The 26,041-nt window shown below is 54.6% G+C and overlaps 9 protein-coding genes across 9 annotated transcripts; 4 read left to right on the top strand and 5 right to left on the bottom strand.

Moving 5' to 3' along the window:
• Positions 1-2,397: 2,397 nt before the first annotated feature.
• Positions 2,398-3,984, bottom strand: MYCGRDRAFT_92993 (uncharacterized protein; the record flags this gene model as incomplete). The annotated part of the gene is made up of 5 exons (XM_003852010.1): positions 2,398-2,597; positions 2,746-2,866; positions 2,917-3,136; positions 3,647-3,745; positions 3,932-3,984. 5 exons carry the CDS (start codon positions 3,982-3,984, stop codon positions 2,398-2,400), a joined length of 693 nt encoding a protein of 230 aa, XP_003852058.1.
• A 10-nt stretch (positions 3,985-3,994) lies between these two features.
• MYCGRDRAFT_104351 (uncharacterized protein) lies at positions 3,995-5,183 on the bottom strand (the record flags this gene model as incomplete). Its single annotated transcript, XM_003852009.1, has 3 exons — positions 3,995-4,319; positions 4,371-4,736; positions 4,798-5,183. The coding sequence occupies 3 exons, from the start codon at positions 5,169-5,171 to the stop codon at positions 4,178-4,180; spliced, it is 882 nt and encodes a 293-aa protein (XP_003852057.1).
• A 3,685-nt stretch (positions 5,184-8,868) lies between these two features.
• Positions 8,869-9,588, bottom strand: MYCGRDRAFT_42990 (uncharacterized protein; the record flags this gene model as incomplete). Its single annotated transcript, XM_003852008.1, has 2 exons — positions 8,869-9,071; positions 9,129-9,588. The coding sequence occupies 2 exons, from the start codon at positions 9,586-9,588 to the stop codon at positions 8,869-8,871; spliced, it is 663 nt and encodes a 220-aa protein (XP_003852056.1).
• A 521-nt stretch (positions 9,589-10,109) lies between these two features.
• MYCGRDRAFT_92990 (uncharacterized protein) lies at positions 10,110-10,778 on the bottom strand (the record flags this gene model as incomplete). Its single annotated transcript, XM_003852007.1, has 1 exon — positions 10,110-10,778. One exon carries the CDS (start codon positions 10,776-10,778, stop codon positions 10,110-10,112), a length of 669 nt encoding a protein of 222 aa, XP_003852055.1.
• An 891-nt stretch (positions 10,779-11,669) lies between these two features.
• On the top strand, positions 11,670-13,294 carry MYCGRDRAFT_58617 (uncharacterized protein; the record flags this gene model as incomplete). Its single annotated transcript, XM_003852715.1, has 5 exons — positions 11,670-12,287; positions 12,342-12,444; positions 12,494-12,720; positions 12,777-12,828; positions 12,880-13,294. Coding segments are annotated over 5 exons (1,356 nt in total), but the record flags the coding sequence as incomplete, so codon positions are not given.
• Positions 13,295-18,903: 5,609 nt separating this feature from the next.
• MYCGRDRAFT_104347 (uncharacterized protein) lies at positions 18,904-19,578 on the top strand (the record flags this gene model as incomplete). The annotated part of the gene is made up of 1 exon (XM_003852716.1): positions 18,904-19,578. One exon carries the CDS (start codon positions 18,911-18,913, stop codon positions 19,271-19,273), a length of 363 nt encoding a protein of 120 aa, XP_003852764.1.
• Positions 19,579-19,840: 262 nt separating this feature from the next.
• GLK1 (glucokinase) lies at positions 19,841-21,923 on the top strand (the record flags this gene model as incomplete). The annotated part of the gene is made up of 1 exon (XM_003852717.1): positions 19,841-21,923. The coding sequence occupies one exon, from the start codon at positions 20,391-20,393 to the stop codon at positions 21,921-21,923; it is 1,533 nt and encodes a 510-aa protein (XP_003852765.1).
• Positions 21,924-23,624: 1,701 nt separating this feature from the next.
• MYCGRDRAFT_104345 (uncharacterized protein) lies at positions 23,625-24,084 on the bottom strand (the record flags this gene model as incomplete). Its single annotated transcript, XM_003852006.1, has 1 exon — positions 23,625-24,084. A coding segment is annotated over one exon (390 nt), but the record flags the coding sequence as incomplete, so codon positions are not given.
• A 289-nt stretch (positions 24,085-24,373) lies between these two features.
• MYCGRDRAFT_42373 (uncharacterized protein) lies at positions 24,374-24,831 on the top strand (the record flags this gene model as incomplete). The annotated part of the gene is made up of 2 exons (XM_003852718.1): positions 24,374-24,731; positions 24,785-24,831. 2 exons carry the CDS (start codon positions 24,374-24,376, stop codon positions 24,829-24,831), a joined length of 405 nt encoding a protein of 134 aa, XP_003852766.1.
• Between the last annotated feature and the right edge of the window lie 1,210 nt (positions 24,832-26,041).

Genomic DNA, 26,041 nt, shown 5'->3' with positions numbered 1-26,041 from the left:
CTGCACCATCTTGCCATCCCACGCAGATGCGAGGTGCGAGCTCTGCGATTGAGCAGCGAGAAAGCATTCGCGAGGTATAAACCGGCCTACGACAAATCAGTGCTGCTACCGCCGTGAGAACAGCAGTCCGCAAAGTGTGCCCTGGGCCTCGAAGCCTGCTGCATTCTCTTCCTCGCTCCCGTCTCGCTCCCACTTTCACTTTCAGCTCTTGACTTTCGTATTGCTGCTCTTTGCTCTTCGTGCTGACCGTCCTTATCCGCGGAAGGGTTTATCGAGAGGGTGCGAGCATCGTGAGGGTTGCAGGGCGGGTTGGGCGTGGTTGGGCTCCAGGTGGAATGATCCATGAGGATGCTGCTCTTCGTCCCGGTTGACGATCGCAGGCCTCGAAGTATGAGATCATGTCATCATGTTCCCACCTCAGCATCCGCTACAATCTCGCTTCTTCAAATACAGATTTCCAGGCAATCCTTGAAGCGAACGATGGCGGCCCAATGTGATGCCTAATAAGCCGTGGTGTGGTGATGATGATGTCTAGTGCAGACTTGAGAGGTCGACGCCGCCAGCATCCGACGGCAGACAGCTTGTCAAGTCGCAAATGCCGAGAGTCGAGAGTCGAGACCAATAACGACACGACTGCTCCTGCAGCCTTGAGATATCAATGCAAGGTACTCACCCTTCCTGCATACCTCATGCAGCAAAAACATCACAACCATCAGCGGCGCCTGTCTCATCACGCCTCCATCCTCGTTGACAGGCGGCACTCAACGCAAAAGATGAGGCTTGGACATCAAACTCCGCCGCCGCCGCCGCCTCCAACTTCGCTTGCCCAACGCCAGCATCTTCCACGCCCGACCACACCAACCAGAACGACGCCTTTTCCCTCTCTCCACACGTCACCTGCCCGGCCAGACATGTCCCCATCCATGCTGAACCTTGCAGCGCGCATCGGCTCAAACTTGGAAAACAACCAGTAAATCTCGCTGGTCGCCTGTCCAGCATCGTGGTTCGCAGGCTGCGAACGTCTCATCCATGCCCGATGTTCAAACACCCGCCAGCCCTTGGTAGGCAGCCGTCGGGATCGCTCACCCTGTTTCGCCCTACGACAAACGGTGCTGATGACTGAGAGGAGCCGGCGAACGGACCTTTGATGTTTCATGCTTCGTAAAGGGTCGCTACGCTGCCTGCTCGGCGGCCTTGCTAAGCCTCCTGGGTTTTCAGGCTTCTATCCTAGAGGCCGCCCTGTCTTGGGGCCAATGACGAATGATAATCATGGAGGCCGCCGTTGGGTGAGTGGTTGTTCCGTTTATATATACAAGTGTTTGTATTCGTTTCCCTGCTTTCGTTGCATTACTCTCCTTCCAACGCTTCTTACAAACGAGTCGAACATCTCCTCTCTCAAACAAACTACTGATTGAAACTGTCCGCCGATCGTTCGAACGACTAACTCGAACAACCATCACTTCAAACACTTCGGCACTCCTGACTACTGGGCCTTCTTCGTTTGGACTGCCAACGTCACCTTGCACACCAACATCAAGACCTACCAACAACGGCATACTGTCATCAGCATACATCAACATCAATATCAACGTCAAGACTTTTCAAAATCAAGCCACACCACCATCAACGTTATCGAGGCATACCAATCCGTGAACACACAATTCACCCAGCCCGGACCTCATCCATCAATCAACTGAACGACAATCACATCACACCTCGCCCAAAATGTCCATCATGGTCGCAAAAACCCGCAAGGCTGCTGTCTTCTATCCTGAAGACCGTCAAAGTACATACATCCTCCTGTGTGTCTACCTTCTGGGCTACGAGCTAACCTGCGGCCCTCATAGACAAACTCCAACCCACCTCATACACAACCCGAGGAAGCAGCCCAACCTCCCGGCCGATCAAAGTCGTGGTGCACAATGGTTCCGGGGAGATCGACAAGGATGAGCCATCGACGAAGGATCTCGCGAGAGGCAGCGTGAGGAAGTAGACGGATGAGGTGGTGGATTTGGGTTGGAGGCATGGAGTGGAGTGGTCGGAGCAGGTTTGGACAGGAGTGTCTTCGACTCCTGGAACGGCGTTTGGATTTTGAGGATTGGAATATGGCATTGATACGATACCCAAGGCAGGAAATGATGTGATATGGAGGATATGGGCAGGATTTGGTATGGCCACTACGGCAGGTACACGGAAAAAAGAAGGCCTCGCCGGCTATGATCAGAACAGAACGGTTCGCTCTGGAACGAGCGAGACAGTCCAGATATTCTCAAGCAAACGACATTTATTAGAAGATTCGGCTGTACAGCACGGGGTTGTTCGTCGATCTCACGCTTCCTTGATGCCGTCTTAGTGTGCCTTCACCCTTCATCCTTCATGGCTGCCTAGCATGAACTATTATTTCGATCCACTTGCACATGAAGCTGCTGATCCAACCTTTCCATCACTGCCGTCCTTACGTCTCGCCACCCTGTGACGGAGGACAACAATCTCGTCGAACGACGAATCATACCACCCAACGACTCCACCATGCCCATCCAAAACATCCTCCCCACAGGCCAGCTCGTGACCTTCTTCGCCGTCTGCTGCACAGCAGACTTCACACTCAAAGTATGAGAGAGCATCAGTATCAACATCAGAACCTGACATATGCCTGACAAGAATTTTCCACGGCCATCAACACCTTTCTCACCTAAGTCCACGCCCGCGACTCAGCAGAATCATCCCCTTCCCCTACAACCTCACCCTCATCCACGACCTTTCCCTCTCCTTCCCTGGCGCCACCTCCAGCCTCACGGGTGAAGACCTCGACTTCGTCCTCCGCGCTCCCTTCGCGGGCATGTCCTATCGTGACATCAGACGAACTCTACAGGCTCACGTCGCGGACACGGGATCCCAAGGTGGCGACGAATTTACTTCCTCGTACTCGGCGAGCGGTCCGAGGAGACGCAATCTGCGGTCATGGTGGGTGTTGTGGATGAGGTTATGGGTGGGGACGAGGAGTTTGAGGGTGGAGGGTGCTGTGAGTGCGAGGGATTTGGCGGCGGCGGCGAGGATTTCGCATCCGTTGATGGGAGAGTTGGGGGAGAGGTTGCGGGAGGGGGAGGTTTTGCGGGATTGAGGAATAGAGGGGGGTCTGAAGGAGGCGCGTGCGACCTTATGTCTGTTCCGGGAATTGAGGCAGTACGAAGCTCACGAGGCGGGATCGAGATGGTGCGAGGTAAGGATATCTGCAGGTTTGCCGGGGTTGGATTCTTGTCCTCCCTCGACGGCGACGATAGCGTGTGGTACTCTTCCCTTTCTTCTCCAGCGTGATGGCGAAGCTGGACGTTGAGAAAGCGTGAGACCTTGAGAGGGATCCGATGCAACACTAAGTATCAGCTGCAACTCTGAAGATCGATCCAGGGCTTCAGACTCGTGCTGAGGTGCAGCAAGTACGGAGACAATGCACTTCTCGGTCAACAGACTCGAAGAGATACCGTCGTACCAATGGCATCATCTCCAGCCCGCATCAAGACAATGCACTTCTTGTCCCGCACTCTCAAGCACCCGCCATCACACCCGTCCTCGCACGAGCATCGTTGGATATCAGGACCTCGATGGTTCCGAGCCGGCAAACAGGTCACCGGGGTGGAAGTCGTCGCACCTTCCCTGTGGAATGGTAGCTTTATCGTGTCGTATCGTGGCGTTCGTGTGCGTGTGTGAGGTTGTGCATGTGCCGTGGTAATTGTCTTGGGGTGGTATGCTGTGTGCCGGGTCGTGCGACAGATGGTTGGCTGTGTGTGTGAAGATGCGGTGCGATGGAAGTTGGATGAGGCTCTTTGTCGCTTGTTCTTTCCTTCGTGGACGGCGGGCTGGCATTCCTTCCTGTTCCAACGCCGGGTGGGAGATCTGAATGTGCCGATGTCTGTGAGTCGTCATTTTGCCTTACCTTGACCTCTGCAGCGGCAGTAGCGTGGAGAGAGGGAGGATGATGGCATGCATGGAGGGTTGGACGATGTGTAGACAAGTTCGGCATTAAATGTTCGTGATGTTATACACAATCTGTGTCATTTATCCAAGCAACCACAGTATACCAGCTGTGTCAAACGCCAGTTCTGTCGGCGAGCTCTCGGGTATCAATTCTTTCTCTCAGCACACTCTCCTCCGCAACCTGCAAAACGCAGAAGACAGACGTCTAAACATTCTGCTTCTCACGCTCGTCGCTGTTGTCAACCTTGCCGCGCTTTTCACGGCCCTTCTCGGACCAGGGGAAGTGGGCGACGGGAACGAGGAAGAAGGAGTTGCTGGAGTCGGCCATACCGGCGAAGGCGTTGTACCTGATGTCCGTTAGCATTGCGACGTGCAGGATGTCGAGAAAGGTGACTTACCAAGCCATGAAAGCGGCGATCATACCGAAACCACCACCTGCCTTGAGGATAGTCGGGTTTGGTGCACCCTCAGCAGTGAAGTCGAGGTAAGCAATTCCGAGCATGAGGAAGGCCAAGTCAAGACTGAGGAATAGAAGGAAGAAGGCCACGGTCGATCGGACGGTGAGTATGAGCAACAGGAAGGTAAAGATGAACCATCCCATGAGGTACAGTCCGAAGGAGTTCAAGAATGGGTTGGGTGCGTCGGCCTCAAGGGTTTCGATGATGTTGAAACCGCCTGGGGTCAATATGATGGCGGTACCGATCCAGAAACCACCGTAGGAGGAGAGAGCGGTGGCACCGAAAGTGTTACCAACAGCCATTTCCCTGGAAGTCAATCAGCCTCGGTGGTCGGACAATGAGATTTCTTGTGTACGGGTCTACATACCACATGCCGGCGAGGAGCTGGACAAGACCACCGTAGGCAAAAGCAGGTCCAATAACGAGGTTGGGCTCGGTGAGACCGCGGGTTCCCAAGTTGATAGCCGAAAGAAGGAAAGTCGTCAAGGCGAAACCGCAGAGACCGAGAGGAGCTGGGTTGGCAAACTTTCGCTTCTCGGTGGAGCGGTAGAGACCTGGCTGCAGCTCACCACCGAAGGCAGCGAGGCGGACAGATTCGCCAGTGTTGACGTGGGCGAGCGGGTTGCCGCCGTAGTCGTATGGCTTGCGGATGGAAGCGCCATTCGTGCCGTTGGCGTGGTCGTGGGCACTGGTGCCATTGCCCGCGCCATTCTCGCCGTATTGCTGTGGAATGGTCGACATGATGAAAGAGACGTCTAGACGGTTGACGATGTTTGGGATAGAGGGATCGAACGAAGGGTGGGCGGTAGAATCTATATAGGAACGCTTGGGTCAGACGGAGCTCGCACAACCGAGCTACTCGACGAGAAACACCCCCATCATCATAGTTCCAGGCTAAGCATTTCAGTTCCCCATCCGGAAGTGGGTCCAACTCCAGGACTAAGGGAAAGTGTGGAGGTGAGTATAAATGGGGTCGGACCAATAGTGGGCGGCGCAGGTGTGGAATCGGCAAATGAGGTTGCAGAGAATGCTCGCCCGTTGTTGAAAGAGGCATGTGCGCCTCGTCTGGATCGCCATGGGAAGCTGGTACTGGGGACAACGACTTTGGCCACGCAGAGGTCGAGCCGAGATGGGTGGTGCCGGGAACAGGTCGGACAACAAACGCCTCTGATGGCTGTATCTCTCTCGCTTGCAGCTTTGCCAGAGCAGATGTCGTTCATGGTTGGATAGAGCTGTGCGTCTCTCGCCATGCTGACCGGAAGCTGTGGGAACGATGATGACGATGCCAATGAGAGAGGAGGTACCTGAGGTACCTGGAGGAGTGATCCCAAAGTACGGCTCTTCGAAGACTACGTCAAGACCAAGCGTTTTAGCCTGCAGCCAGAGAAAGTAAGCACTGAGATGGCGTCTGCGCTCTGCACGACCACTAACGACCGGTTAAGCGGTCTAACGATCGCGAGAGCTATATCCGATGCCTGTCATTGGATTGGCGGACAAAAGGAACCACGGACTTCCTGATCGGTGTTTTGTTGACTGATCGCGGAGATTCATAACAAGGAGACCAACAGCGAGACATGCTCCCCAGGGCTTGGATAAATGCCATGGAGACGTGGCGTGCAGAATTTCATGTCGCGTGAGGTCGTCGAAGAGTGTTAGATTGACTCCAAGCCATCTTTGTCATGTTCGCGGTGCCGAGATTCGGCTCGGCCAGGAACATCCTTTTGTCATCAATAATGTTGATCGATTCGGAGTCCCGGACGGATTGATTTGAAGCTCGAAAGCATGCGGTGCCGCGGTCGTGAAAGTATGTCCCGCACTTCCTCCGCATTTTTGCAAGTCATGTGCGAAGAACTGTCAGCATCTCCACAATCTGGAAGGATCGAGGGCCGACTTCCGAGCAATATCCTGGGCCGGTGACAAGGGTGTTGTTGTCGCATTCCAGCTGATCTCCGAGTATAGAATTTGTTACGGATATTCTGCTCACGGTCACGATCGGTATACATCTGCCTGATGCGTCCACTTTTCGCAAGATATCGACCTGCACTACATCCGCCGTGCTTGCCAAATCATCCGCAAGAGCTCGCAATTGATAGCCTCAGCGAAGGTCTGTGGCTTATTCTAGAGCATATCGACCTCTCAATCGCCGCGCGTATCAATGCCGCCGACGCCCATGGCCCTTGAAGACCCGCAAAACCATCGCATCAAATCCATGCACCAGCTCAATGTACTGCTCTGCCGCGGACACTGCTTCAGCCACACCTCTGCCAAATCACAGTCACCCGTGACAGCCTTGCCTGGACCATGACAGTGTCGCAAGCTGCTCAAGAACGCGTTTGCCGGACGCCAGGGCGTGCGCGTGTTCGGTGCCACGATGTGGAGAAATTGCTTGATGTCTGAGGAGACGAGCTGCCGGTCATTATCCAAGCTGACAAAGGCGTAGCGTAGAAAGGACTTTGCGGCTGATTCACTCAGAGGCCACTTGCACAATTCTCTGCACTGGCAGGAGATCGGTGTCTGCAAAGTGTAACTGCCCATGTTCGCATGAGGCCATGATAGCACGCAGACCGTACTCATTCAGCTCAGGCATGGCTGGCAGACTTAGCACGATACCTCGATTGCTGCCGTAAGGGGTCGTAGAAACAGTTTCCAAAATTTCCACGACTTGGTGAGTCTTCATGGTGGAAAACCAGCTGAGAACCCAGTTGCGACGATTGCCCAAAGCACACATAAGCAGCTTCATGCCAGATGATGCATCTACGAGGATGGAACCTCATGAAGTCGCTCCAGAGTACGCTCGAGAAATTCCGGGAGGTCTTCAAGAAGAGCTCTGAGCCGTTTCCACTCAAACGAATGTTCTTCGAATGCCGATCAATGGCCTCCTCGATTGAAAGAACCCCTGGTGGAAGAGTGGGCTTGAAGACCTCCGCAACCGGACTCTCACGAGTTGAAACTATGTCTGAAGCCGAGCCCGGCAAGGGAGAAACATTGAGTGTAAAGGGTTTGTCGTCAAGCGTCCCCACGCCGAAAGGCTCGACGGTCACTGGGTCCCGGAAAGGCTGCGGACCAAATCCCTCGTCCGGAAAGGCACTTGCGATCGCGGAGCCTTCAATGAGCGACATTCGAAGGCATTCAACGACGTGCGTCATGACTTCGACATCGGCAATAGTCTCTCCACTCTGACAATGTCCGTTCATGTCGTCGCGAGCATTGAGAACAACCTTCACCGGAGTCGGAATCTTACAAGTCGCCTCGTATTCGTCGAAGTCCTCGTCCTCAGCCGTTTCTCGGGTGTATCTCTCTCTGTCTTCGAGATAGACAAACCCAGGGCGGGGCACTTCCGGCTCGGTGATGGTCGAAGATCTGGACGCCTTCCTTGTTGTCCAACTCATCCAGAGTGGAGAAGGAAGATAGTGCCGAAACATTACACGCATATCGATCTTCTTCATGTTGTCCTGCACCAACAATGAGAGCAGTAGTTGCGATTGGAAACAGCCGACTTTACTGATTGTACTATACAAACGTCAGTCTCAATAAGATTCAACCGCGCTTTTCTCCTACATCTTGACCGAACTTGGCGGCGTCCCAGTCGAATGATTGTGCCTTGTGCAGTTCTGGCCGAAGAGATCCAGCACTACTCCGAATAATTCGCATCGTCTCGGCAGCCTGTCTGACTGCAATGTAGCCGTAGTGGTTCTGGCTGCGCACTCCAGCGATCATTCGATACCGGCTGCCGACTCTGGCAATCGCCAAAGCTGGCCTCGAGCGCCCAAGTTGGCCTTGACGAACTGGCGAAGTGCTTTTAGGTTGAAGTTCGTGTAGAAAGGAAGAGGCGGCAAGAGTGATACTGTGATCGCCAACCTCTTTCTGGAGTTCCACCAACGGCTGCAGACTCCACTGCGTGGTTACACATTCAGGCACCCAAGCAGCTTCCCGGACTTAGCGACATGCCAGCAGGTGGATCGATCTGTCAATGGGCCTGTTCTGGACTTTGCCTTATTTGAGTCGAATTTGATGAGTATAGGGGTCCGAATGTACCCGCATGATGCGATGAGTGTGCGCGCTGAGACCTGTAAAGGTCAGATTGAGTCGACTTCCGAAGTTTACAAATGGAATGCGTGATTCGTAGAAGTTATATATGTTGCCTCCAAGGAGCACAACTTTTACCTCTTCCGCTGCCGTCTTCACGCAGAGACACATCGAGACTGTGTTATTGCAATTCACTAAGCTGTGATACCAAACTCGGAGTTGACGACCGCTGGACAATGTCAGTCTTGGTCGATAGATTCGTCTCGTACTATACGACCCACCTCCATTCACCATCTCGTTGTCTTCGTCGCATAACGTCGCTATCAGTTTGGCGAGCTTGGCGGGGTCTGTCCAAGCACCCTCCCATTTGCCGACTAGCCACCAGTCGTCAGCAAACACCTTTCATAGTACCTCAGTGCCTCATCAACTTACAGGCCTTCATGTTGAGATCCAGACCCTCGGCATTGGGTGGAGTGACACCGAAATGGGCTGCGATGTTGGTCGCCATAGCTCCGGCAGCGACAGCGTTACAGCGGATCCCTTTCGTCCTGTAAAAAGCGGCCGTGCTCTTCGTCAGCCCGATCAGGCCGTGCTTGCTGATAGTGTATGCGGAGCCTGCCAAGAATTGATGAGTAGGAGTGCCAGCAAAGATACATCCCAGCGCTCACTCACCGCCAGCCCACCCTTTGAAAGCAGCGAGTGAAGCGATGTTGACAATGGAGCCCTTCACTCCCGCCTTCAGCATGGAAGTGACCGCTCGTTTCGTGATGAAGGTCGGAGCAGTCAAATTAACAGCTATCACGCGGTCAAATTCTGCTCGTGAGACTTCGCCGACTGGGTCGAAATGGTCCATGACTCCAGCGGAATTGATGGCATAGTCCAGGTGGCCGAATTTCTTCTCAATCTGCTCGAAGAGGCTGTCGAGCGCGGACTCTGACGTGACGTCGGTCTCCACGGCGAGTGCTCGGTCTGGGTTGATAGAGGCAACCTTTTCGTCGAAGTCGGCCAGTGCTGTCTTGCTGATGTCGCAGATGACTACATTTGATCCGACGGACAGGAAGTGCTCGGCAGTTGCTCTTCCCAGACCACTGGCGCCTCCAGTCACAAGCACTGTCTTTCCTTGATGAGCCATGGTTTCTTGAAGACGTGAAGGGTGTGCTTGGGCAGGTCCCGAAATGCTTGAGGCCGATGTTGTTTTATCAAGACGCAGAAGCTGACTGCGGTTGCCAACCTGCCATGACTGGGAAGCGAGCTACCCCAGCATTCTCGGATGCTCCTTTACCAGGTAGGATCGTACGACATCCCAAGCCCTTCACCGACTCGTTTAATATGGATCCCTTGAGATCCATCTCGGAGCGGATACGAAGGAGCCGTTGAAGATAGTCCACAATGTACTGTGTCGTGCTAGGCATTACTCACGCGCAAGATGTGAGGCGACAGAAGGAGTTCGAGAGAGAGAGAGGTATGATAATGCAAGAACATCTCGCAGGTACATGAAATGGTAACTCCTATTTGGCTTACTTTCATGGTATTTTCACCAACACGACTACCCTTCGCGATGCCACTTCGTCTTCCTTGCAATCCTTTTCATCTCCTGCCAGTCGACGTCGCTATCTAGCTTAAACCATCTTCTCCAAGCACTCCCCGCCCAGATCATGCTCGATAACCCCGTGGGCCTTTTCCGAAGGGGCCTGGTAGACCACCTCCGAAGTAGCCTTGTGGTCCTTGTCCTGAACATCCACACTGACCCCTGTAGATGGGCGTCTGAGGACCGAACATCTGGATCTCCTGCGTGTTGGAATAGTCCTGAGCGATGTTCAAAAACGCCAGGGTGATTGGGGTCAGCTGAGTGGCTCGCGCCCTCTGTGCAACAGCAGCCGCAGCGTCGGCCACGGCGACCTTCAGCTGGATCAAGCCGGGATTGATGTAATCGATGAAGGGGCGAGGTCCTTTCTGGAACTCAGGTCGTTGCTTGACATAGATCTGGTCGGCCCGCTTCGTGTTCGGGTAAAGCTGGTTGTTGACAAAGTCGATAATTTGTTGGGCACCTTGTTCGCTGTAGAAACCAGAGCTGCTCTTTGCGGCAGTATTGATCGCTTGCCACGATTGGAGGAGTTTGGCGTTCTCATCTGAGAGGTCCTGGTAGCTGGATGGGTTGCCAGCTCTGTATCTTGCTGCATTCTGACCAGATGAGACGGTGTACTGGTTTGCGTCCTGGAGGAGAGACAGAATCTCAGCCGAGTTCTCCGGAGCGCCAAATGAGACTTGAGCCACGGCGGTTGCAGCGAGTCCGACTAGAGTGAGGAGTTTGAAGGCGACCATTGTTGCGGTGTACTGGCTGATGCTTGAGTGTTGGAAAGGATGATCTCTGTCTTACCTTGCGTCTGATCCGCCTCATATACTGCCACCAGAGCGATGACCTCGCGACTGCTCATAGCGGGATGTTGAATGTACGACACAGAGCTTGCATGCCTGGTATGTTTCAGACGCGGCAAGATATTGATATTTCACCTGTCGAGTCAGCGTAACTTGAGGGCATCCAAGGTTTTTGTGTTCTCATCGCTTCTTACTGCACTTCGTCCAGCCGGAGGTGATGAAGGCTCGCATCATCTACGCGATATTGCCTTGGCAATAGATGCAGTCGCCGACCATGGGTTACCTGGACGATACGTGATTGGGAGATCGATGTAGTGCTTCTTCTGTAGGACGCCGCTCTGCCCGTATGTAAAGTCAGCCAACGTGGAAGGCCGCATGGCATGAAGAGTGCATGACATGGTAGATCGCATGACGGACGTCCGCGGATCGCATCGACTCGACTTGGATCGGTGAGCGAGGGTACTGTGGACTCGCGTGTGGTTTGTTCTTCAATGTGCCAGAGAAGGAGAGGCCGACAGCATCGGGATCTCGGATCCGATCCGAGATTTCTGGAGCTGCTGATCATCGCAATCGCAATGCTTCGTGCTTGTGCGTCCACTACATGCTCTGATCTTTGGCAGAGGCGGGCGTTGATGGAGGAAATCGGCAGTATGGCTACATGTCAATGTGAGCGTCGATGTCTTGAGATGGATCCCGCAGGATGAGACGAGGCTTGTCATCAGGCGGCAGCCGGGAAGGAAGCTCGAGCTTGGAGCTCTACAATGCTCCATGAACACCGCCTTCTTACAACAGCAGCCATAACCACATTTCTTTCAAGATGACCAGATCGAACATGGGTCTGCCTGCGCCAGGCCACGCCAATGCCACTTCGCCGCAGTCAGGTCCCATCACGAGCATGCCCATTCGAACACGACCGAATGATCGCAACGAGACAGCTCGCCGCTACTTCGAACACTCCTCCGCAAATCGCATCAACACGGACGCCGTAATTGTTGAATCTCTCCATAAGGAGTATCCAGAACTACACCTCACGGTCGTTCCTCAGGGAAGCTGCAACATCCTTGGATATGCAAGTGCTGGAAATGCCGGAGTTGCACCCATCGACAACGCGAAGGAGAGGCTCTCATGGCGAAGCTATATCCCGCCAGCCTCTAGGCTGAATGGTAGTGGTGGTCTTGGAGACCGTGTCATGTTCGGGAAGTATCTCATCGACTGGAAGAGTAGGGAATTCGTCCTGTATCTTTCAGACGGAAGAGATGGAAGCAGTGCATACCCTCAGGTCGTGAACCAATACGTCTTGTCATCGTCCGTGGACGCCACGAACAGACTTTTGATGGAAGCCGGCCAGTGGAGCGCTCAGCTACACGATGAAGTCTGGGTGTTTGATGGTGGCAATTGGCAGAAGAGCTCGGAGCTGTGGAAGAGTGTGCACAAGGCTAGTTGGGACGATGTTATGTGAGTGCTTTCACTATGGTAGGATGGTGTACACTGGCTAACGTGCAACGAAAGCCTCGATCCGGCCATGAAAGAAAGCATTCGCAACGACGTGGACAGCTTCTTCGACAGCCGAGATACGTATGAACGGCTGAAAGTGCCTTGGAAGAGAGGAATCGTGAGTAGCATGCCCAACCCCTCTGACACAACATGCTCACGAACGTCAGATATACTACGGTCCTCCGGGAAACGGCAAGACCATCAGTGTCAAAGCGATCATGCACAGCTTGTATGACCGCAAAGACCCGATTCCTACGCTTTACGTTCGAAATCTGGTCTCGTATGGTGGTCCCGAGTACGCGATTCAGTTGATCTTCTCGCTCGCGAGACGAACTGCTCCATGTCTGCTGGTGTTCGAGGATCTGGATAGCATCATTACTGATAATGTCCGATCGTAAGTGCCGACAGGCTACATTTATCATGCACAGACCGCTGACAGATGATATGTAGATACTTCCTGAACGAGGTCGATGGGATCAGAAGTAACGATGGTATCCTCATGGTGGGTCAAGACGGATCCACTGGTACACGGAAGATGCTGACCAAGGTCTAGATCGGCTCCACGAACCACCTCGACCGCCTGGACCCAGGCCTTGCGAAACGACCGTCTCGATTCGATCGCAAATACTTATTCCCGAACCCCAACGAAAAGGAACGTGAAGCCTACATGAAGTACTGGCAGGCCAAACTCAAGGAGAACAAGGATCTCGACTTTCCCGACAAACTTTGCCCTGCCGTCGCCAAGATCACCAGAGACTTCTCCTTTGCATATTTGCAGGAAGCGATGGTAGCCAGTCTGCTTGCTATCGCGAGAGGCGGCAAGGATGTTGTCTGCCTGGAGTGTCTTGGGACTCATGATCGGCCGACCAATGGTTCTCACTGTGATCGCGAGGCAACAAGACCATTCAAGGGCTTGTACGACTATGTCTGGTCCGTGAGACAATTGGACGAGCAGGACCCCGATCTTGAGAAGTTGATTCTTTGGCGGGAGATCAAGAAACAGGTGAGGATCTTGCGGGAGGAGATGGGCGACGAGAAGAGCGTTGGGAGGTGAGTTTGAAGAAGTCGACCACGGATCCCGGGTATGTTCACCACAGAGCTACGATACTACTGATGATTGAATGAACCCTGCAATTACCGTCGACCTCGTCACTTCTACATCCTTGCGAACGAACTCACAGATACATCGGAGAAGGTGCAGGTCGAACAGCCGGGACCTCGATTACACCGAACCGACGCAAGTGGGACGCTGACAACAGGCCGGTCGGTCACTCAGGCTTCCTACTGACCCACACCAGTAAAGAGTTGTCGAAGCTGAGCTGGTCCAGATCGTCCCGCGACCTGATGCATCCGCAGTTTCCAGCCGCAATTCAGACATTCGCGGCTTGTTATAAGCCGAACTCTCACAGCCTCTGCATCTGTCCAGCCAAGAAGGTCTCAAACAGGGTTATCATTGTTCATTGCGACACACTTCTATGAGACATGAAGGCCAGACTTCCATCGCGGAGTCCTCCGCGTATATATAGGAATGCCTGGCGAGCTTTCCGAGATCCGGTGTTTGACATGCATCCGCACGAGTCACGGCGGACTTGGCGAAGGCAGTTCTAGTTCTAGCGCACTTCGGCACTCCTTCAATCTCGGAACACGGCGCGATGGTGATCGCGATGGCGCTACCGTGGTCTGAAGAAATGGATACGAGCAGTCTTTCTTGAGCAGCAAACCGCAACGAGAAGGCAGAGGAGATTTATAACACGATCTCGCAGACAAGACTGAGCCGAGACTCTTCACGCATCTCACCAGCAAGTTTCACAATTGCCTCCTGGAAACACGACAATCTTCGCCCAACTCCTGCGTTTCGCAAGCTCTCCGCTCGAGTGCGAGGCTCCAGACCAAGACAGATAATCGGCCCCAATGTCTAACGACTCGCGCTTGAGGAATGATGAAGGCCCATCACACATCCTGCGGGACTTTTCAAACGTGACAATCTCCTCCTGAGTGGGCGAAGCAGGAAAGCGATAAAATCTCAAGCTGTCGAACACAGTAAGTAGTGCTTCTTGTTTTTCCCCTTCCTTCCCAGGTATCAACACATTCATTTTCCAACTTCCGTCACTCATTTCAACTCGTCCCTCTACGAAATCCATAGCCACTTCCCTTTCATATCCCTCGTACCCGCAACACACCTCCTCGCATCATGTCTCTCGATATTCTCGGTGGTCTCGGCGGTAGTGTCGGCGGTAGCGGAGGTGGCCTGGGAGCGGGTCTCTCCGGCCATGCGAGCAACATGGGAGCTGATCTGAGCGCTGGGGCCAATGGCATGCTTCAATCTGGAGTCGACACTGCGAACAACCTCCTCTCTGGAGTGCAGGGTATGTTCTAACAACGGTGAACATCACGTCGACACCCCAAAAACTAACAACATAGCAGGTACAGCTGGAGACGTCGGCAACACCGTGAACGGCATTCTCGGCGGCGGCGGCAACTCGGGCAACTCGGGCGACGCTCACGGTCAGGTGTCCTACAGCGACAACTCGGGCGACTCGGGCAGCGCTGGTGGTCAGGCGAGCTATGGCGACAACAATGCAGGCGCCGACTCCCACGCTGGAAATACCTGGAAAGCTCCCCCCACCCAAGCACACGGCGACGACGGCGCCAACGGCGGGGCAGCAGGTGGCCTAACCATCAGCGCCAGCATCGAAGCACCCCCTTGCACGATCCAAGGCGGTCCCGCGAAAGTCATCTATTTCCCCGCCACCATCGTCCCCGGCCAAGACGGCATCGGCGAGGATGGTATGTGCACCACCATGAACACCGTGCTCAACCCCGAGTCCTGCTACTTCTCCTACTCCACGCTCTGGGCGGGGTACACCGACGGCGAGACTTACAAGACCGTCGGCCCGACTTACGCCAACACGATGATCGCCTGCCCGTCGAGCGAAGTCTCCACCCGCTGTGCCGCGACGCAAGGCGCGGCCGTCAACTGGGACGACTACCACGGCGACTCGCAGCCCAGCTGTACGGACTTTGCTCCGCCCGCGGCGATGATGACGATGGTGCCCGAGTGGGGTTCCGCGCCGACGTACTCGATGACTTACGAGGCGCCGCAGAATCCTATGGTGCCGGCTCCAGCGCCTGCCAACCCGACTTCGCCGCCGGCGCAGAACACGGCTGCTGTTTCTGCTCCGCCGCCGTATCAGTCGTCGTCGTCGAATGCTGCTCCCGCTCCCGCTGCCCCGGCGACGGGTGTTGTGCCGCACCAGAGTTCGTCGACGAGCTATGTGCAGCCGATGCAGAGTACGCAGCCGGCGAGCTATACTGGTGGGAGTCGCTCGGAGAGGCAGGTTGGGTGGGTTGTTCCTGCGGTTGGATTTGTCGTTGGATTGGCTACCTTTGCGCTCAACATGTAGAGTGGGAGATCGTGGTTCACAGCGTGCTTGTTTCAGTCTTGCTTTCACGATGTTGTTGACCCGGTGTCCAGTCCTGGGAGATGGTCAGCGGACAGTGTCATGGCGTAAGGATCAGACACTATACTCAGTATATCAACAACAGCTCCTTTATTCCAGTATGCATGAAGGATGTTGCCACTCTCATCCGGCGTGAAGCCGACCTTCCAGACGGCATCGGATTTCTCTCCCATCTCCTTCACTAGCGTCCCATCACCCAGCCGCCACACTTTGACAACATCACAACTTCCTCCCGTCACCACAAGCCCATCTTCGATCTCCATCCCATCAATAGCAAACGGATGTGCCTTGACAGACCACAGCACCTCCATCCCCTCCTTCGTCCAAGCCACCAGCTTCCCATCCGCGCCAGCAGTCACCACCACATCCTCCTCGATGCAAATGTGCGAGATGAGCGATGTCTGGCTCCGACGAATCGCTTTGAAGGAACCGTCGGCAGCGTTCCAGCAGCGGAGAATACCTTGCACGTTGCCAGAGATGATGATCTCGCCGTCGAAGGCGAGAGATCGAAGTTCAGTGCCTTCGTGGGTGGCGAGGTCGTGGATGAGTTGGCCGGTGGGGATGGACCAGATTTTGCAGGTGCCGTCGTGGCTTGCAGAGGCGAGGAGGTTGTTGTGAGTGGCGATCTTGGTGACGATGTCGGTGTGGCCGTGGAGAGTGTGTTGGCAGGCCCAGGGAGAGGGCGTTGTGAGCCAGATCTTGATGGTGGTGTCGTGGGAAGAGGAAATTACTGTTTCTGCGTCGTGGATGATCAGGCTTGTTACTGATGCTTCGTGGGCTTTGAATGATGTGATCCGTACACTGGTAACGGTCAGTCTGCGATCGACAGCGCTGTCAGAACGCACCCTTCCTCCAAGTTCCAGTACTCGATCATACCAGCGCTATGTCCGATGATCAAATGAGAACCTTTGCTCGCCATCGATACGGGCATTTGAGCTCCGTTTGGCGCTGGCAGTGCTCGAATCGGGTCTCCGCCGGGACTGAGGATGAACACGGTGCCATTGTCGAGACCTGCTGCCATGTAGTTTCGTCCCGCTGTGAAAGCTGTCACGACAGCAGTGTCCGACAGCGTGGTCCGTCGTATCGGGTCGATATCTTCGAGCGACATGCTGTGGACTCAGGGTGGATGTTGTAAGAGAGAAAGTGGAAGTGTAGAAGAAATAGTACATGTGCGAAGAATGGCTGCCTGAAAGCTCCCAAACCTTTTCTGTAGATCCTTCGCATGGAGAGGATTCTTCGAGCCGCTGAAAACGGCTCACGCGCTCCCCGCAGATTTCCTCAATGTGGTCATGGAGACTCCTTGGCAGACTCGAGGCCTTCGTGACCAGCGAGCTGAACAGAGGACTTCTTGCTCAGATGTGAGCATATGACCTCGCACAGCCTCCCTTGTCTGCGTAAGCCAATGCTTCTTCAAGAAGATCACGGCTGCCCTGATCGAGACGAACGAGAGTTCACGAGACTTGCAAGTCCCTCGTACTTGTTCCATTGACATTATTGCTGCTGACGATGATCATGCATATCCGTCAAGGCAGTCCATGCCCGGGAGCTGCGGCTGCGTTAAATATATCGATGATGATGAAGAGAACGTCATGCCATGCCAGACAACGCATCCAGGTACAAGAAGCATTGACGAAGCCACCGTGCAGACTGCAGTCAGCGATCGTGCGATGGGATATGTATCAAAGTCTCGAGATGAAGTCGCATCCAAAAACAAGATCTCTCCCCCGCGAAGTCGTCCTTAGCGCGTTTCATGGGCGCCGCGGCGTGGCAGGGGACCGAAGGAGTGTGTGGAGTGTCTCCTGAACGTACGCAATCCAGAAGACGCCACGGGAAATGCTTGGAACTTGGAACTGCAGACACGGGAGTCGATACATTTCCCACGTCGTGGACTCCCTCGATCATGACACGCACGACCTCTCACTCTCGCTTGGATGTGTTGTTGTTGACCGCCCTGGAATACCCTTGAGACATTGTTTGGACTCTCGCTATTGCTATCGCTGAGCACCTGCGATCTGCGCCAACAGAGCGTGTTCCTGTTCACGGCCGCGGCGACGAACCAACACTGGACGAATGGCAGAGAGATAACACGTCCGCATCCGACACAACACTCCTCGACGGACACTACAGGACATCCGAGACAACATGGACTCGATCAGTAATGGCATCAATAACGTGAATGGCGTCAAGAACACATTCTCCTCCTGGGACGGTTGCATGTCCAAAGCATACTGGTACTGCTCTCCTCACACTTCCAACCTCCTCATACACTTCTGACCTCTTACCTCCAGCAAATGGCCAGTAATCATCGGCATCATAATCGGCTCGCTCATCGTCCTCTCGATCGTCTGGTGCTGCGCCCGTTGCCTCTGCTGCGGCGCTCAATGCTGTTGCGGATGTCTATCATGCTTCAATGCATGCTGTCCCGGACCTCGAGGAGGAGGTAGGAAGGAAAAAGGAGGCTACCAACCAGCGCCGCCGACTGCGTATCAACAGCAATACCAACCTCCTCCGCCGATGTACCCCCACGGCGCCAACAACTCATACTACGGAGGAGGCGCGGTCGCAACAGCACGAGACGTTCCTCAAACAGCGACCTTCGACGCCTCCCGACCGAAAGCCGCAAAGGTGAATGAGGATGCACTACCCGCAATGCCAAGCTGGGACAACGCGCAGAAACGCTACGTCGAAGAACCGGTTGAAGAGCCGGACGTGGAAATGGAGAAACTGAACACGAGCCACGCGCAGCAAGAGACAGGTCTTGTGACGGGATCAGCGACAAGTCCGCACGACCGCTACTACAACAGCGGGAAGGAGGAAGCAGGAGACTTGGGCGCCGGAGGAATGCAAGCGCAGCACGCACACGCAACGCCATACCAAGAGTACGCCTCTTCATCGCCGCTGCACCAGCAGCGCTCCCCTGGTGGAGGTCCATACTCTGGGCAAGGATACCAGCAGACGACGTCGCCTTACTCGCCGAATGGATCGCAGGCGCAATTCAACACTCCGTACTCGCAGAATGGTGGATCGCAGGCGCAATTCAATACTCCTTACCCGCAGAATGGTGGATCGCAGGCGCAATTCAACTCTCCCTACTCACAGCATGGATCGCAGTCGCGGCAGAACATGTACTCGTCCACATCCGTCGTCGCTCCACCAACGCGACAGTACAGCAATGGCGCTGCGAGTTTCTACCCGGGCGATGACAGGCATGCGCAGTACCAGCCGCCGCAACAGCAGTACGCTCAGCAATCTCAGTACAGTCCACAGCCGCAGTACGACCCACAGCCGCAGCAGCAGGCTTACTCGAGGGCTTACGAGCCGAGTATTGCGGCGCCGTCGTATCGCACCAATGATGTCGCGAGTCCGGTGAGAGAGGATGCTTTGCCTCAGCAGCCGCAGCAGTATCAGCCGTATGGAGGTGTGCAGAGAAAGCCGGCGGTGCCTGTTGTGCCGTACGGACAGCAGCCTAGTTGGAGGGACATTTGAGGAATGAAGAATATTGGGATTGGGTCATAGCGTGGGCGTATGGAGTTTTGCGGAAAGGCTCGTAGGCCGCGACAGTCCCTCCAGCAGTTCGGGATATGGCTTTTGGGAGAAGGCGAATACAGAAGCTTGAAGGATAGCGAAATCTTCTTTTCAACATGCACGCGACAAGCTACGGACGACCGACATCCAGCTCTCATCATCCCAGCCGTTCTGTGACGTCGTCAAGAGACTAAGCAGGCATTTCTGCAGAGCCGCCTTGTGCCGCCGTGGAAGGGCCGGTAGTGGGTGCGGAGTGGAGTTCTTCGGCCTCGTCCATGATCGTTGTGAAGAAGACGAGGAGGTCTCTCATCTGACGTGGAAGCAACATTCCAGACAATAGACAGACTGCTCTTGGTATATCAAGTTGACATATTGACCGTGTGGTGTTCACGTGGCAGTCCGCCTCGCCCTTGTCGGTGGGTCCCCGCATTTTGAAGCGTGAAAGTGACCTCGAGGCTGGCATCGACTCCACACTTTGGCTTGCTGCATCTCTCTCTCTCTTTCGTCTCTGCCCACCATACGCATCTCGTAATTGTCCAAGATCCCTCCCGCCAGCGTGCATATACTTCCTCCCCTCCTCTTCCTGCTGTCTTGCTCTCTTCTGCTTCCTTCCGCTGCTCCTCCCCTCCTTCAATAGCTTCCTGCTGGGGTACCTTGCTCCTCTGGCCCACCCTCCTCCTCGATACCCACCCTGGCATTCCACCACCGCCGTACCCTCTCCCAGCCCACCCACCCCGAAGCTCACCGTCGAGAGCTCTTCCAGACCAAGCTTGCCAAAGACAAAGTCCAAGTCGAGCTCCCCTTCCTGCGTGATCTTCGTGGGAAGAAGAAGCCTTTCCTCTTCCGTCTCAATCCTCTAGCGAGCACCACCACTCTCGTCAGCCTTCTCACAGTCTTACTCCTCGCTGTACTCCTCCCATACCTCTCTCGATACTCCCTCTTCCGCTTCCACGACCACCAGCAACCCTCGGTACCACTCTCTTGCCCGGCTCCGAACCCATTCATCCACGAGCTTTACTGCCGCGCTCCACCTCATATTCCCGGCGACAGCAGCCTCTACCACTCCTCCCCACGCAGCATGGCCCTCCAACAAGCCGCCGAGCGGGTCGCCGCCGAATTCGAATACTCCGCCTCCGACGTCAACCGCGGCGTGACCGAGTTCATCCGCGAAATGGACGAAGGACTCGGCAAGAGCGGAGCCACCATGTCTCAAATCCCGACCTACGTGACCGCCGTTCCCAATGGCACGGAAAAAGGTCTCTACATGGCCGTCGATCTGGGCGGCACGAATTTCCGCGTGTGTTCGATCCAGCTGCATGGGAACAGCACATTCAGCTTGACGCAGAGTAAAGTTGCGATTCCGAAGGAGTTGATGGTCGCGAAGACGAGTCGGGAATTATTTGCGTTTTTGGCAAAGCAGATTGAGGCGTTTCTGAAGGAACATCATGAAGAGCATTATGAAAGTCATAAAGAGAAGAGGAAGGGCGGTGGAGATATCGAGCAGGATATTTTCAGCTTGGGCTTTACGTTCAGCTTTCCGGTGCAGCAGTTTGGGATCAATAAGGGTACACTCATCCGCTGGACGAAAGGCTTCGACATCCCCGATGCTATTGGCAAGGACGTCTGCGCTTTGCTGCAAGACGAGATTGATCGCCTCGGTCTTCCTGTACGAGTCGCCGCGTTGGTGAACGATACCGTTGGTACTCTCATGGCGAGGTCATACACCTCGCCTGGCAAGACGGGCACCCTCCTCGGGGCCATTTTCGGCACGGGCACGAACGGCGCCTACGTCGAGAAACTCAGCAAAGTCACGAAACTCGACGCCTCCGCGGCCGAAGTCGACGACTCCACGGGCGAGATGATCATCAATACGGAATGGGGCAGCTTCGACAACCACCTCTCTGTTCTGCCTCAGACCCCTTATGACAAAGCCCTCGACGCGGAAAGTGTCAATCCGGGTATCCAAATGTTCGAAAAACGCGTCTCGGGCATGTTTCTGGGCGAGATCCTCCGAAGGGCACTGCTGGCTCTGCTCAAGGACCCGGCCGTTCCCCTCTTCACCGATGAGAACAGCAATCAAAACGACGTGCACTCCACCACCAACGTCGCGGCGGACTCCCCACTATACAAACAATGGGGCCTCGACTCTTCCTTCCTCTCCATCGCCACAGGTGACACCTCCGCAGGACTAAAAGTCACCCGCCAGACCCTCGACAAAGACTACGGCGTCTCCGCCGCCTCAGCCGAAGACGCGGAAGCAGTCCGTCTCATCGCCGCCGCAGTCGGGAAACGAGCCGCCCGCCTTTCCGCCGTGGCCATCGCTGCAATCGTCATTGCTACAGACAAGCTCTCGAAACCAACGGACATCGCCACGGACAACGACGCGAATTTGGAGGTCAATGAAGACGATATAGTGGATGTGGGCGTTGATGGCAGTTTGGTGGAGTTTTATCCCAGGTTTGAAGAGTATATCCGGGAAGCGTTGAGGGAGGTGGAGAAAATTGGGAAGACGGGGGAGAGGAAGGTGAGGATTGGGATCGCGAAGGATGGGAGTGGAGTTGGGGCGGCGTTGATTGCGCTTGTGGCGGATGGGAAGGGGAGGGGTGAGTGAATTCTTTTCCTTCTTTTTTCTGTCTTCGTTTGGTGTCTGGGTGGGCATATGCTTGACTTCTTGTTCGTCCGGCGGGAGGAATGGATTGACGGTTGTTTGTTGTCCTTCTTTTGTGGACTTTTTTGCTGATTCTTGCGGCTTGCGAGTAGATTACCCGACGCTCGGCTCTGGTTTTTCGAGCAGTGGCGGCAGTGGCGGAGGAATTGGAGGGTTCTTGCGCGGAGTGTTTGATCATATCAACCGGGGTGTGCGGATGAGAGTATGAGGAGGCTGAGCGGAGAAAGAGATGGAACTCTGCGGTTGGAAAAGCTTGGGTGAGGGACTTGGACATATGGAAAAGTGAGGGCGAGTTTATGGATGTGGGAATGGAGTGTTCGGCAGGAAGGGCTTTGACTGTTAGGTGTGCATATTTGAATGGGAGTCTGTAGCGGTATGTGCATAGTTTTGACAGGTTTTATATATGGATGGATGATACTTGAAAGCTCTGGACTGTATGGCTGAGGTGTGTTCGTGCTGTGACATTGTTCGCGGCACCGAGCTGTCTTATCTCACCCCATGTCTTCCTCTGCCTGCTCCCTCCTTTTCGGCACCCACCAGTAACGCCATCCGAACCTCAAGAGTACGCAACCGTCAGCGAAGCACACTGCAACGGGGCGCGCCCCGGAATGATCCTCTCCCTCCAAGCCCCTGCCACTTGTTATGGACCGCGATGATGTTCCTGCTCGCTCGTGGGCTTTCTCGTCGGAACGATGTTGCTGATGAGTAGTAGCTCGTGTGGTGAACAATGCCTCGCGATTGAAGTCTCTCATTGAGATGAGCTATCGTCTGATGCGCAAGCGGAGTAGGCTTCTTGCGATGGCTGCAACTCTTCCTCTTCAGCTTGAATTGTTGCTGATGAGCTAGAGTTGTGGCTGGCCATGTCGCTGGCGTCCTTGTTTACTGGAGGGGCCGATTCTTGGCCGATGAGTTCTCGGTGAAGCACATAGCGATACCATCGCATGCTCCGCTGCCTGGATTCTGTATGAGGATGCCTCGGCAACTTCGACCAGAAGCAAGAGGCCGTTTTCAGCCCGTCGCGCCGACCAGTTTGAGCGCCTTGTCGACCGATGAAGCTGCTCTGCCCACCTCACCACCCTGAGCCTTCGCTTCTTTGACTCCAGTCTGAAACGCATTGTGCAAGTCTAGGTCCACAAACACATTCATGCGCTCTTCGGGATCATCGTAGACTTCTCCGTCCACGTCTCTCGGCGCTCCGAACAGGTTCAAGTACCCGTAGGGATTGCTCTTCTGAGGCAGCATATGCGCGTCACTTTGCCAAAGTGGGAACAAGGCAGCTGCTCTCCGCGCATCGGCTTCGGGATCTGCGGTCGGGCGTGATAGGCCAGCCATGAGAAAGCGTCCCAAGGTGCTTAATTGACGAACAAGCAGCTTATTGCTCCCGAGATTCGTCGTGGTCTTCGTCGCCGTCCAATTGCCATTTGTAATCGTAGCGCCGTTCTTTCCTCCGCTACTACCGTGCCATGAGAGCAAGTTCTGGAAAGTCTGCAGCGTCCGGACCCATCCTCCTGCCATGCTCACAATGGCCTCTCCGTTAGTCTCCAACAGCCAGTCCATGACATCGAGCGAAGTATTGCGGATGTCAGCCGAGAGATGTGTCATTCCCGCTCTGGTGTAGAGTAATGCCTGGTCAAGAGATCCGATCTGGTTCTTTGGCAGAACTTTGAAGAGCTTGAGAACCTGCGACCGTATTGCTGCGCTCCCATCCAGGATCAACGGCTGAGCTTTGCTCAAGATCACAGAAGCCGGCTGCGGGTGAGAATTTGGAGAAGCGGCCACGGTGTTGGTGAGATATGTGAGGACATCCTTTCGTTGGGCGTCATTCTTGCTGTTCAAGAGGGAGAGATTGTGATTGAATAATGCCGTGGCATCTCGTCCACTTTCTGTCAAGCTTTGCTGTTTGAGGACGATGGATTTGGCGGCGAAACTTGTATCAGTCGCATTTGTGTTCTTCGGGCGAGCCTTGCCGACTTTTAGTTTGGGCTTTTGGAAATCTTTGGCCTTTTCCTTCTTCTTTTTCATGGAGGAGCCCATGGTCGGTCAGGTACAGTCCGTAGGTCCGATCAATACTATGCTTGAGAGCAGACCAATGTCATGAGGTATATCGTGGCATTGTTGAACATCGGAAGTGATGGTAATGGAAAGAGAAATGTAGACGTGAAGTTCTAGCAAAGACGCTTGGGGCTTGCGATTGGCTGTATTTGAAGACGAGCTAGCGAGCGTCAGCGTGGGATGTGCCGCCGCTCGCATCAATATTGCTTCAACAATATCATCAATATTTGACGGCCTTGAACACGTCACCCGCCGACTTAAGGTACACGTCTTTCCCACAACGACGGTCACTCTCACATCAACGACCTCAGCATGCGGTGACCACATGCTAAGAGCACATCATGCAGCAACCAACACCACCAGAAGAGACTGCAAATCTCCTTGCGCGTTTGTCACAACGACCAGGAGTTCAAGGCACCCTCATCCTCTCCCGCGACACAGGAGCCATTGTGCGATCATCTGGGCTCATCACAAACGAAGACGGCGAGACTGAGGCCGCGCGACCTACAAGCAGCGATCAAGTAAACGGAGACGGCGAAGTGAAGAAGAAGGGAACAAGAAACGCAGAGGATGTGGCACGGCTGGTCTGGAGATTCGTGCAGAGTGCAGGGACAATGATTGAGGAGCTGAATGGAGATTCGGACGAGGCGAAGCTGCTGAGGATACGGACGAAGAAGAATGAGTTAGTGATTGTGCCGGGTATGTGTGGAATCGCGGAGCAAGCTGGATGCTGCAGGGCTAACGATGGGCAGATGCGAAGTTCCTTCTAGTTGTGATTCATGATACCCCTCCTGCCTGAAAGCGTTCCATGGCGGAACGATACGATATGAGCGGACTGTCTACCATGCTGGCACGACATGCAGACGCGGAAAGAGAGGCAGACGAGAAAGCTTGATAGGACTTCAGACGGATTCCGAGACTCCTGCTGGCCCGTGGTGGTCTGGATCGGCAAGCAAGGAGAACGAAGCACGGATGCAGAGCCATTCCTCATGCTTTTAAGCCGCCATGAGGTGCAGGAACGCAAGCTGGTGGGTGCCCGCTGCGAATGCATGCCATCGAGATCCTCGGAGAAGTCCAGACAGGTAATTCTATTTCCTCCAGCAACACAACAGACCCGTCCTCCATAGCTCCATTTCACGAGTTTAGACTCACTGGTTCCCATCGTCCTCGGTAGAGATTGGTCCAGCAGCACAGCAACTTCTCGAGCAGGTGGCTTCATCAACTCTATGCCATCTTGTCGAGCCACTTTCAGCAACAGGTCCTCACCAGTCGTCTCCTGCCCGTATCGCTTCCAGTATCTTCCACCCTGCGCCACTCTCTAGAGGAGAGGCCAAAGGAAGGAAATTCAGCTTGCGATCGGCGATCGGAGATCAAGATCGAGACACACAATGAGATGCACACTTCCAGCCGTGCAATGGCTTGCTCTCTTCCGCTTCAGACGTTGGCAGCCTACGTTTCGCCCACCCATGAGCAGCGTGGTCGACGGAAGAAGCTCGGAGAGTGTCGTTCGATGTTTGCGTTGTCCCTTCAAATCCATGAAGCAAACATGACAGCAACGGGCGCCCCTCTCCACCTTTAAAGGACCACCGACGTCTGCGAGTGCTGAATGTGCATCTGGATCCCGGACGACGGCCTGACATGACAACCTGCAACACTACGAACGCCGCGCGAACGTCCCAAGAAGACCAAAATTCAATGGTGGAAGCTGATCTGCGAAAGAGGGAGGACGACCTGAAGAGGGAGAAGGACTTGTTGCAGAGGAGAGAAGAGCAATTTGTGAGAACGAAGACCCAATACGACCTCAGACTTGACCTGCTGGTCGATCTCGTCTTGGAAGGCGGCCCTGCGACTTCTTCGCGGGAGTGGTCTGGCTGGCGCAATGCTGAAGAGTTTGCCCGACATCTCAACGAACAGCGCGCTGCAGATGAGGCGGTGGCGCCGTCTGGCTCCGGGCTTTTCCTGCCGCTGCAGGAAGCGAGGAACAAGATCGGTACCGAAGGAGAGAGCAA

Source organism: Zymoseptoria tritici, chromosome 5 (genome assembly GCF_000219625.1).
Source record: "Zymoseptoria tritici IPO323 chromosome 5, whole genome shotgun sequence".
NCBI lineage: Eukaryota > Fungi > Ascomycota > Dothideomycetes > Mycosphaerellales > Mycosphaerellaceae > Zymoseptoria > Zymoseptoria tritici.
This window is presented reverse-complemented; position numbering and strand designations above follow the sequence as displayed.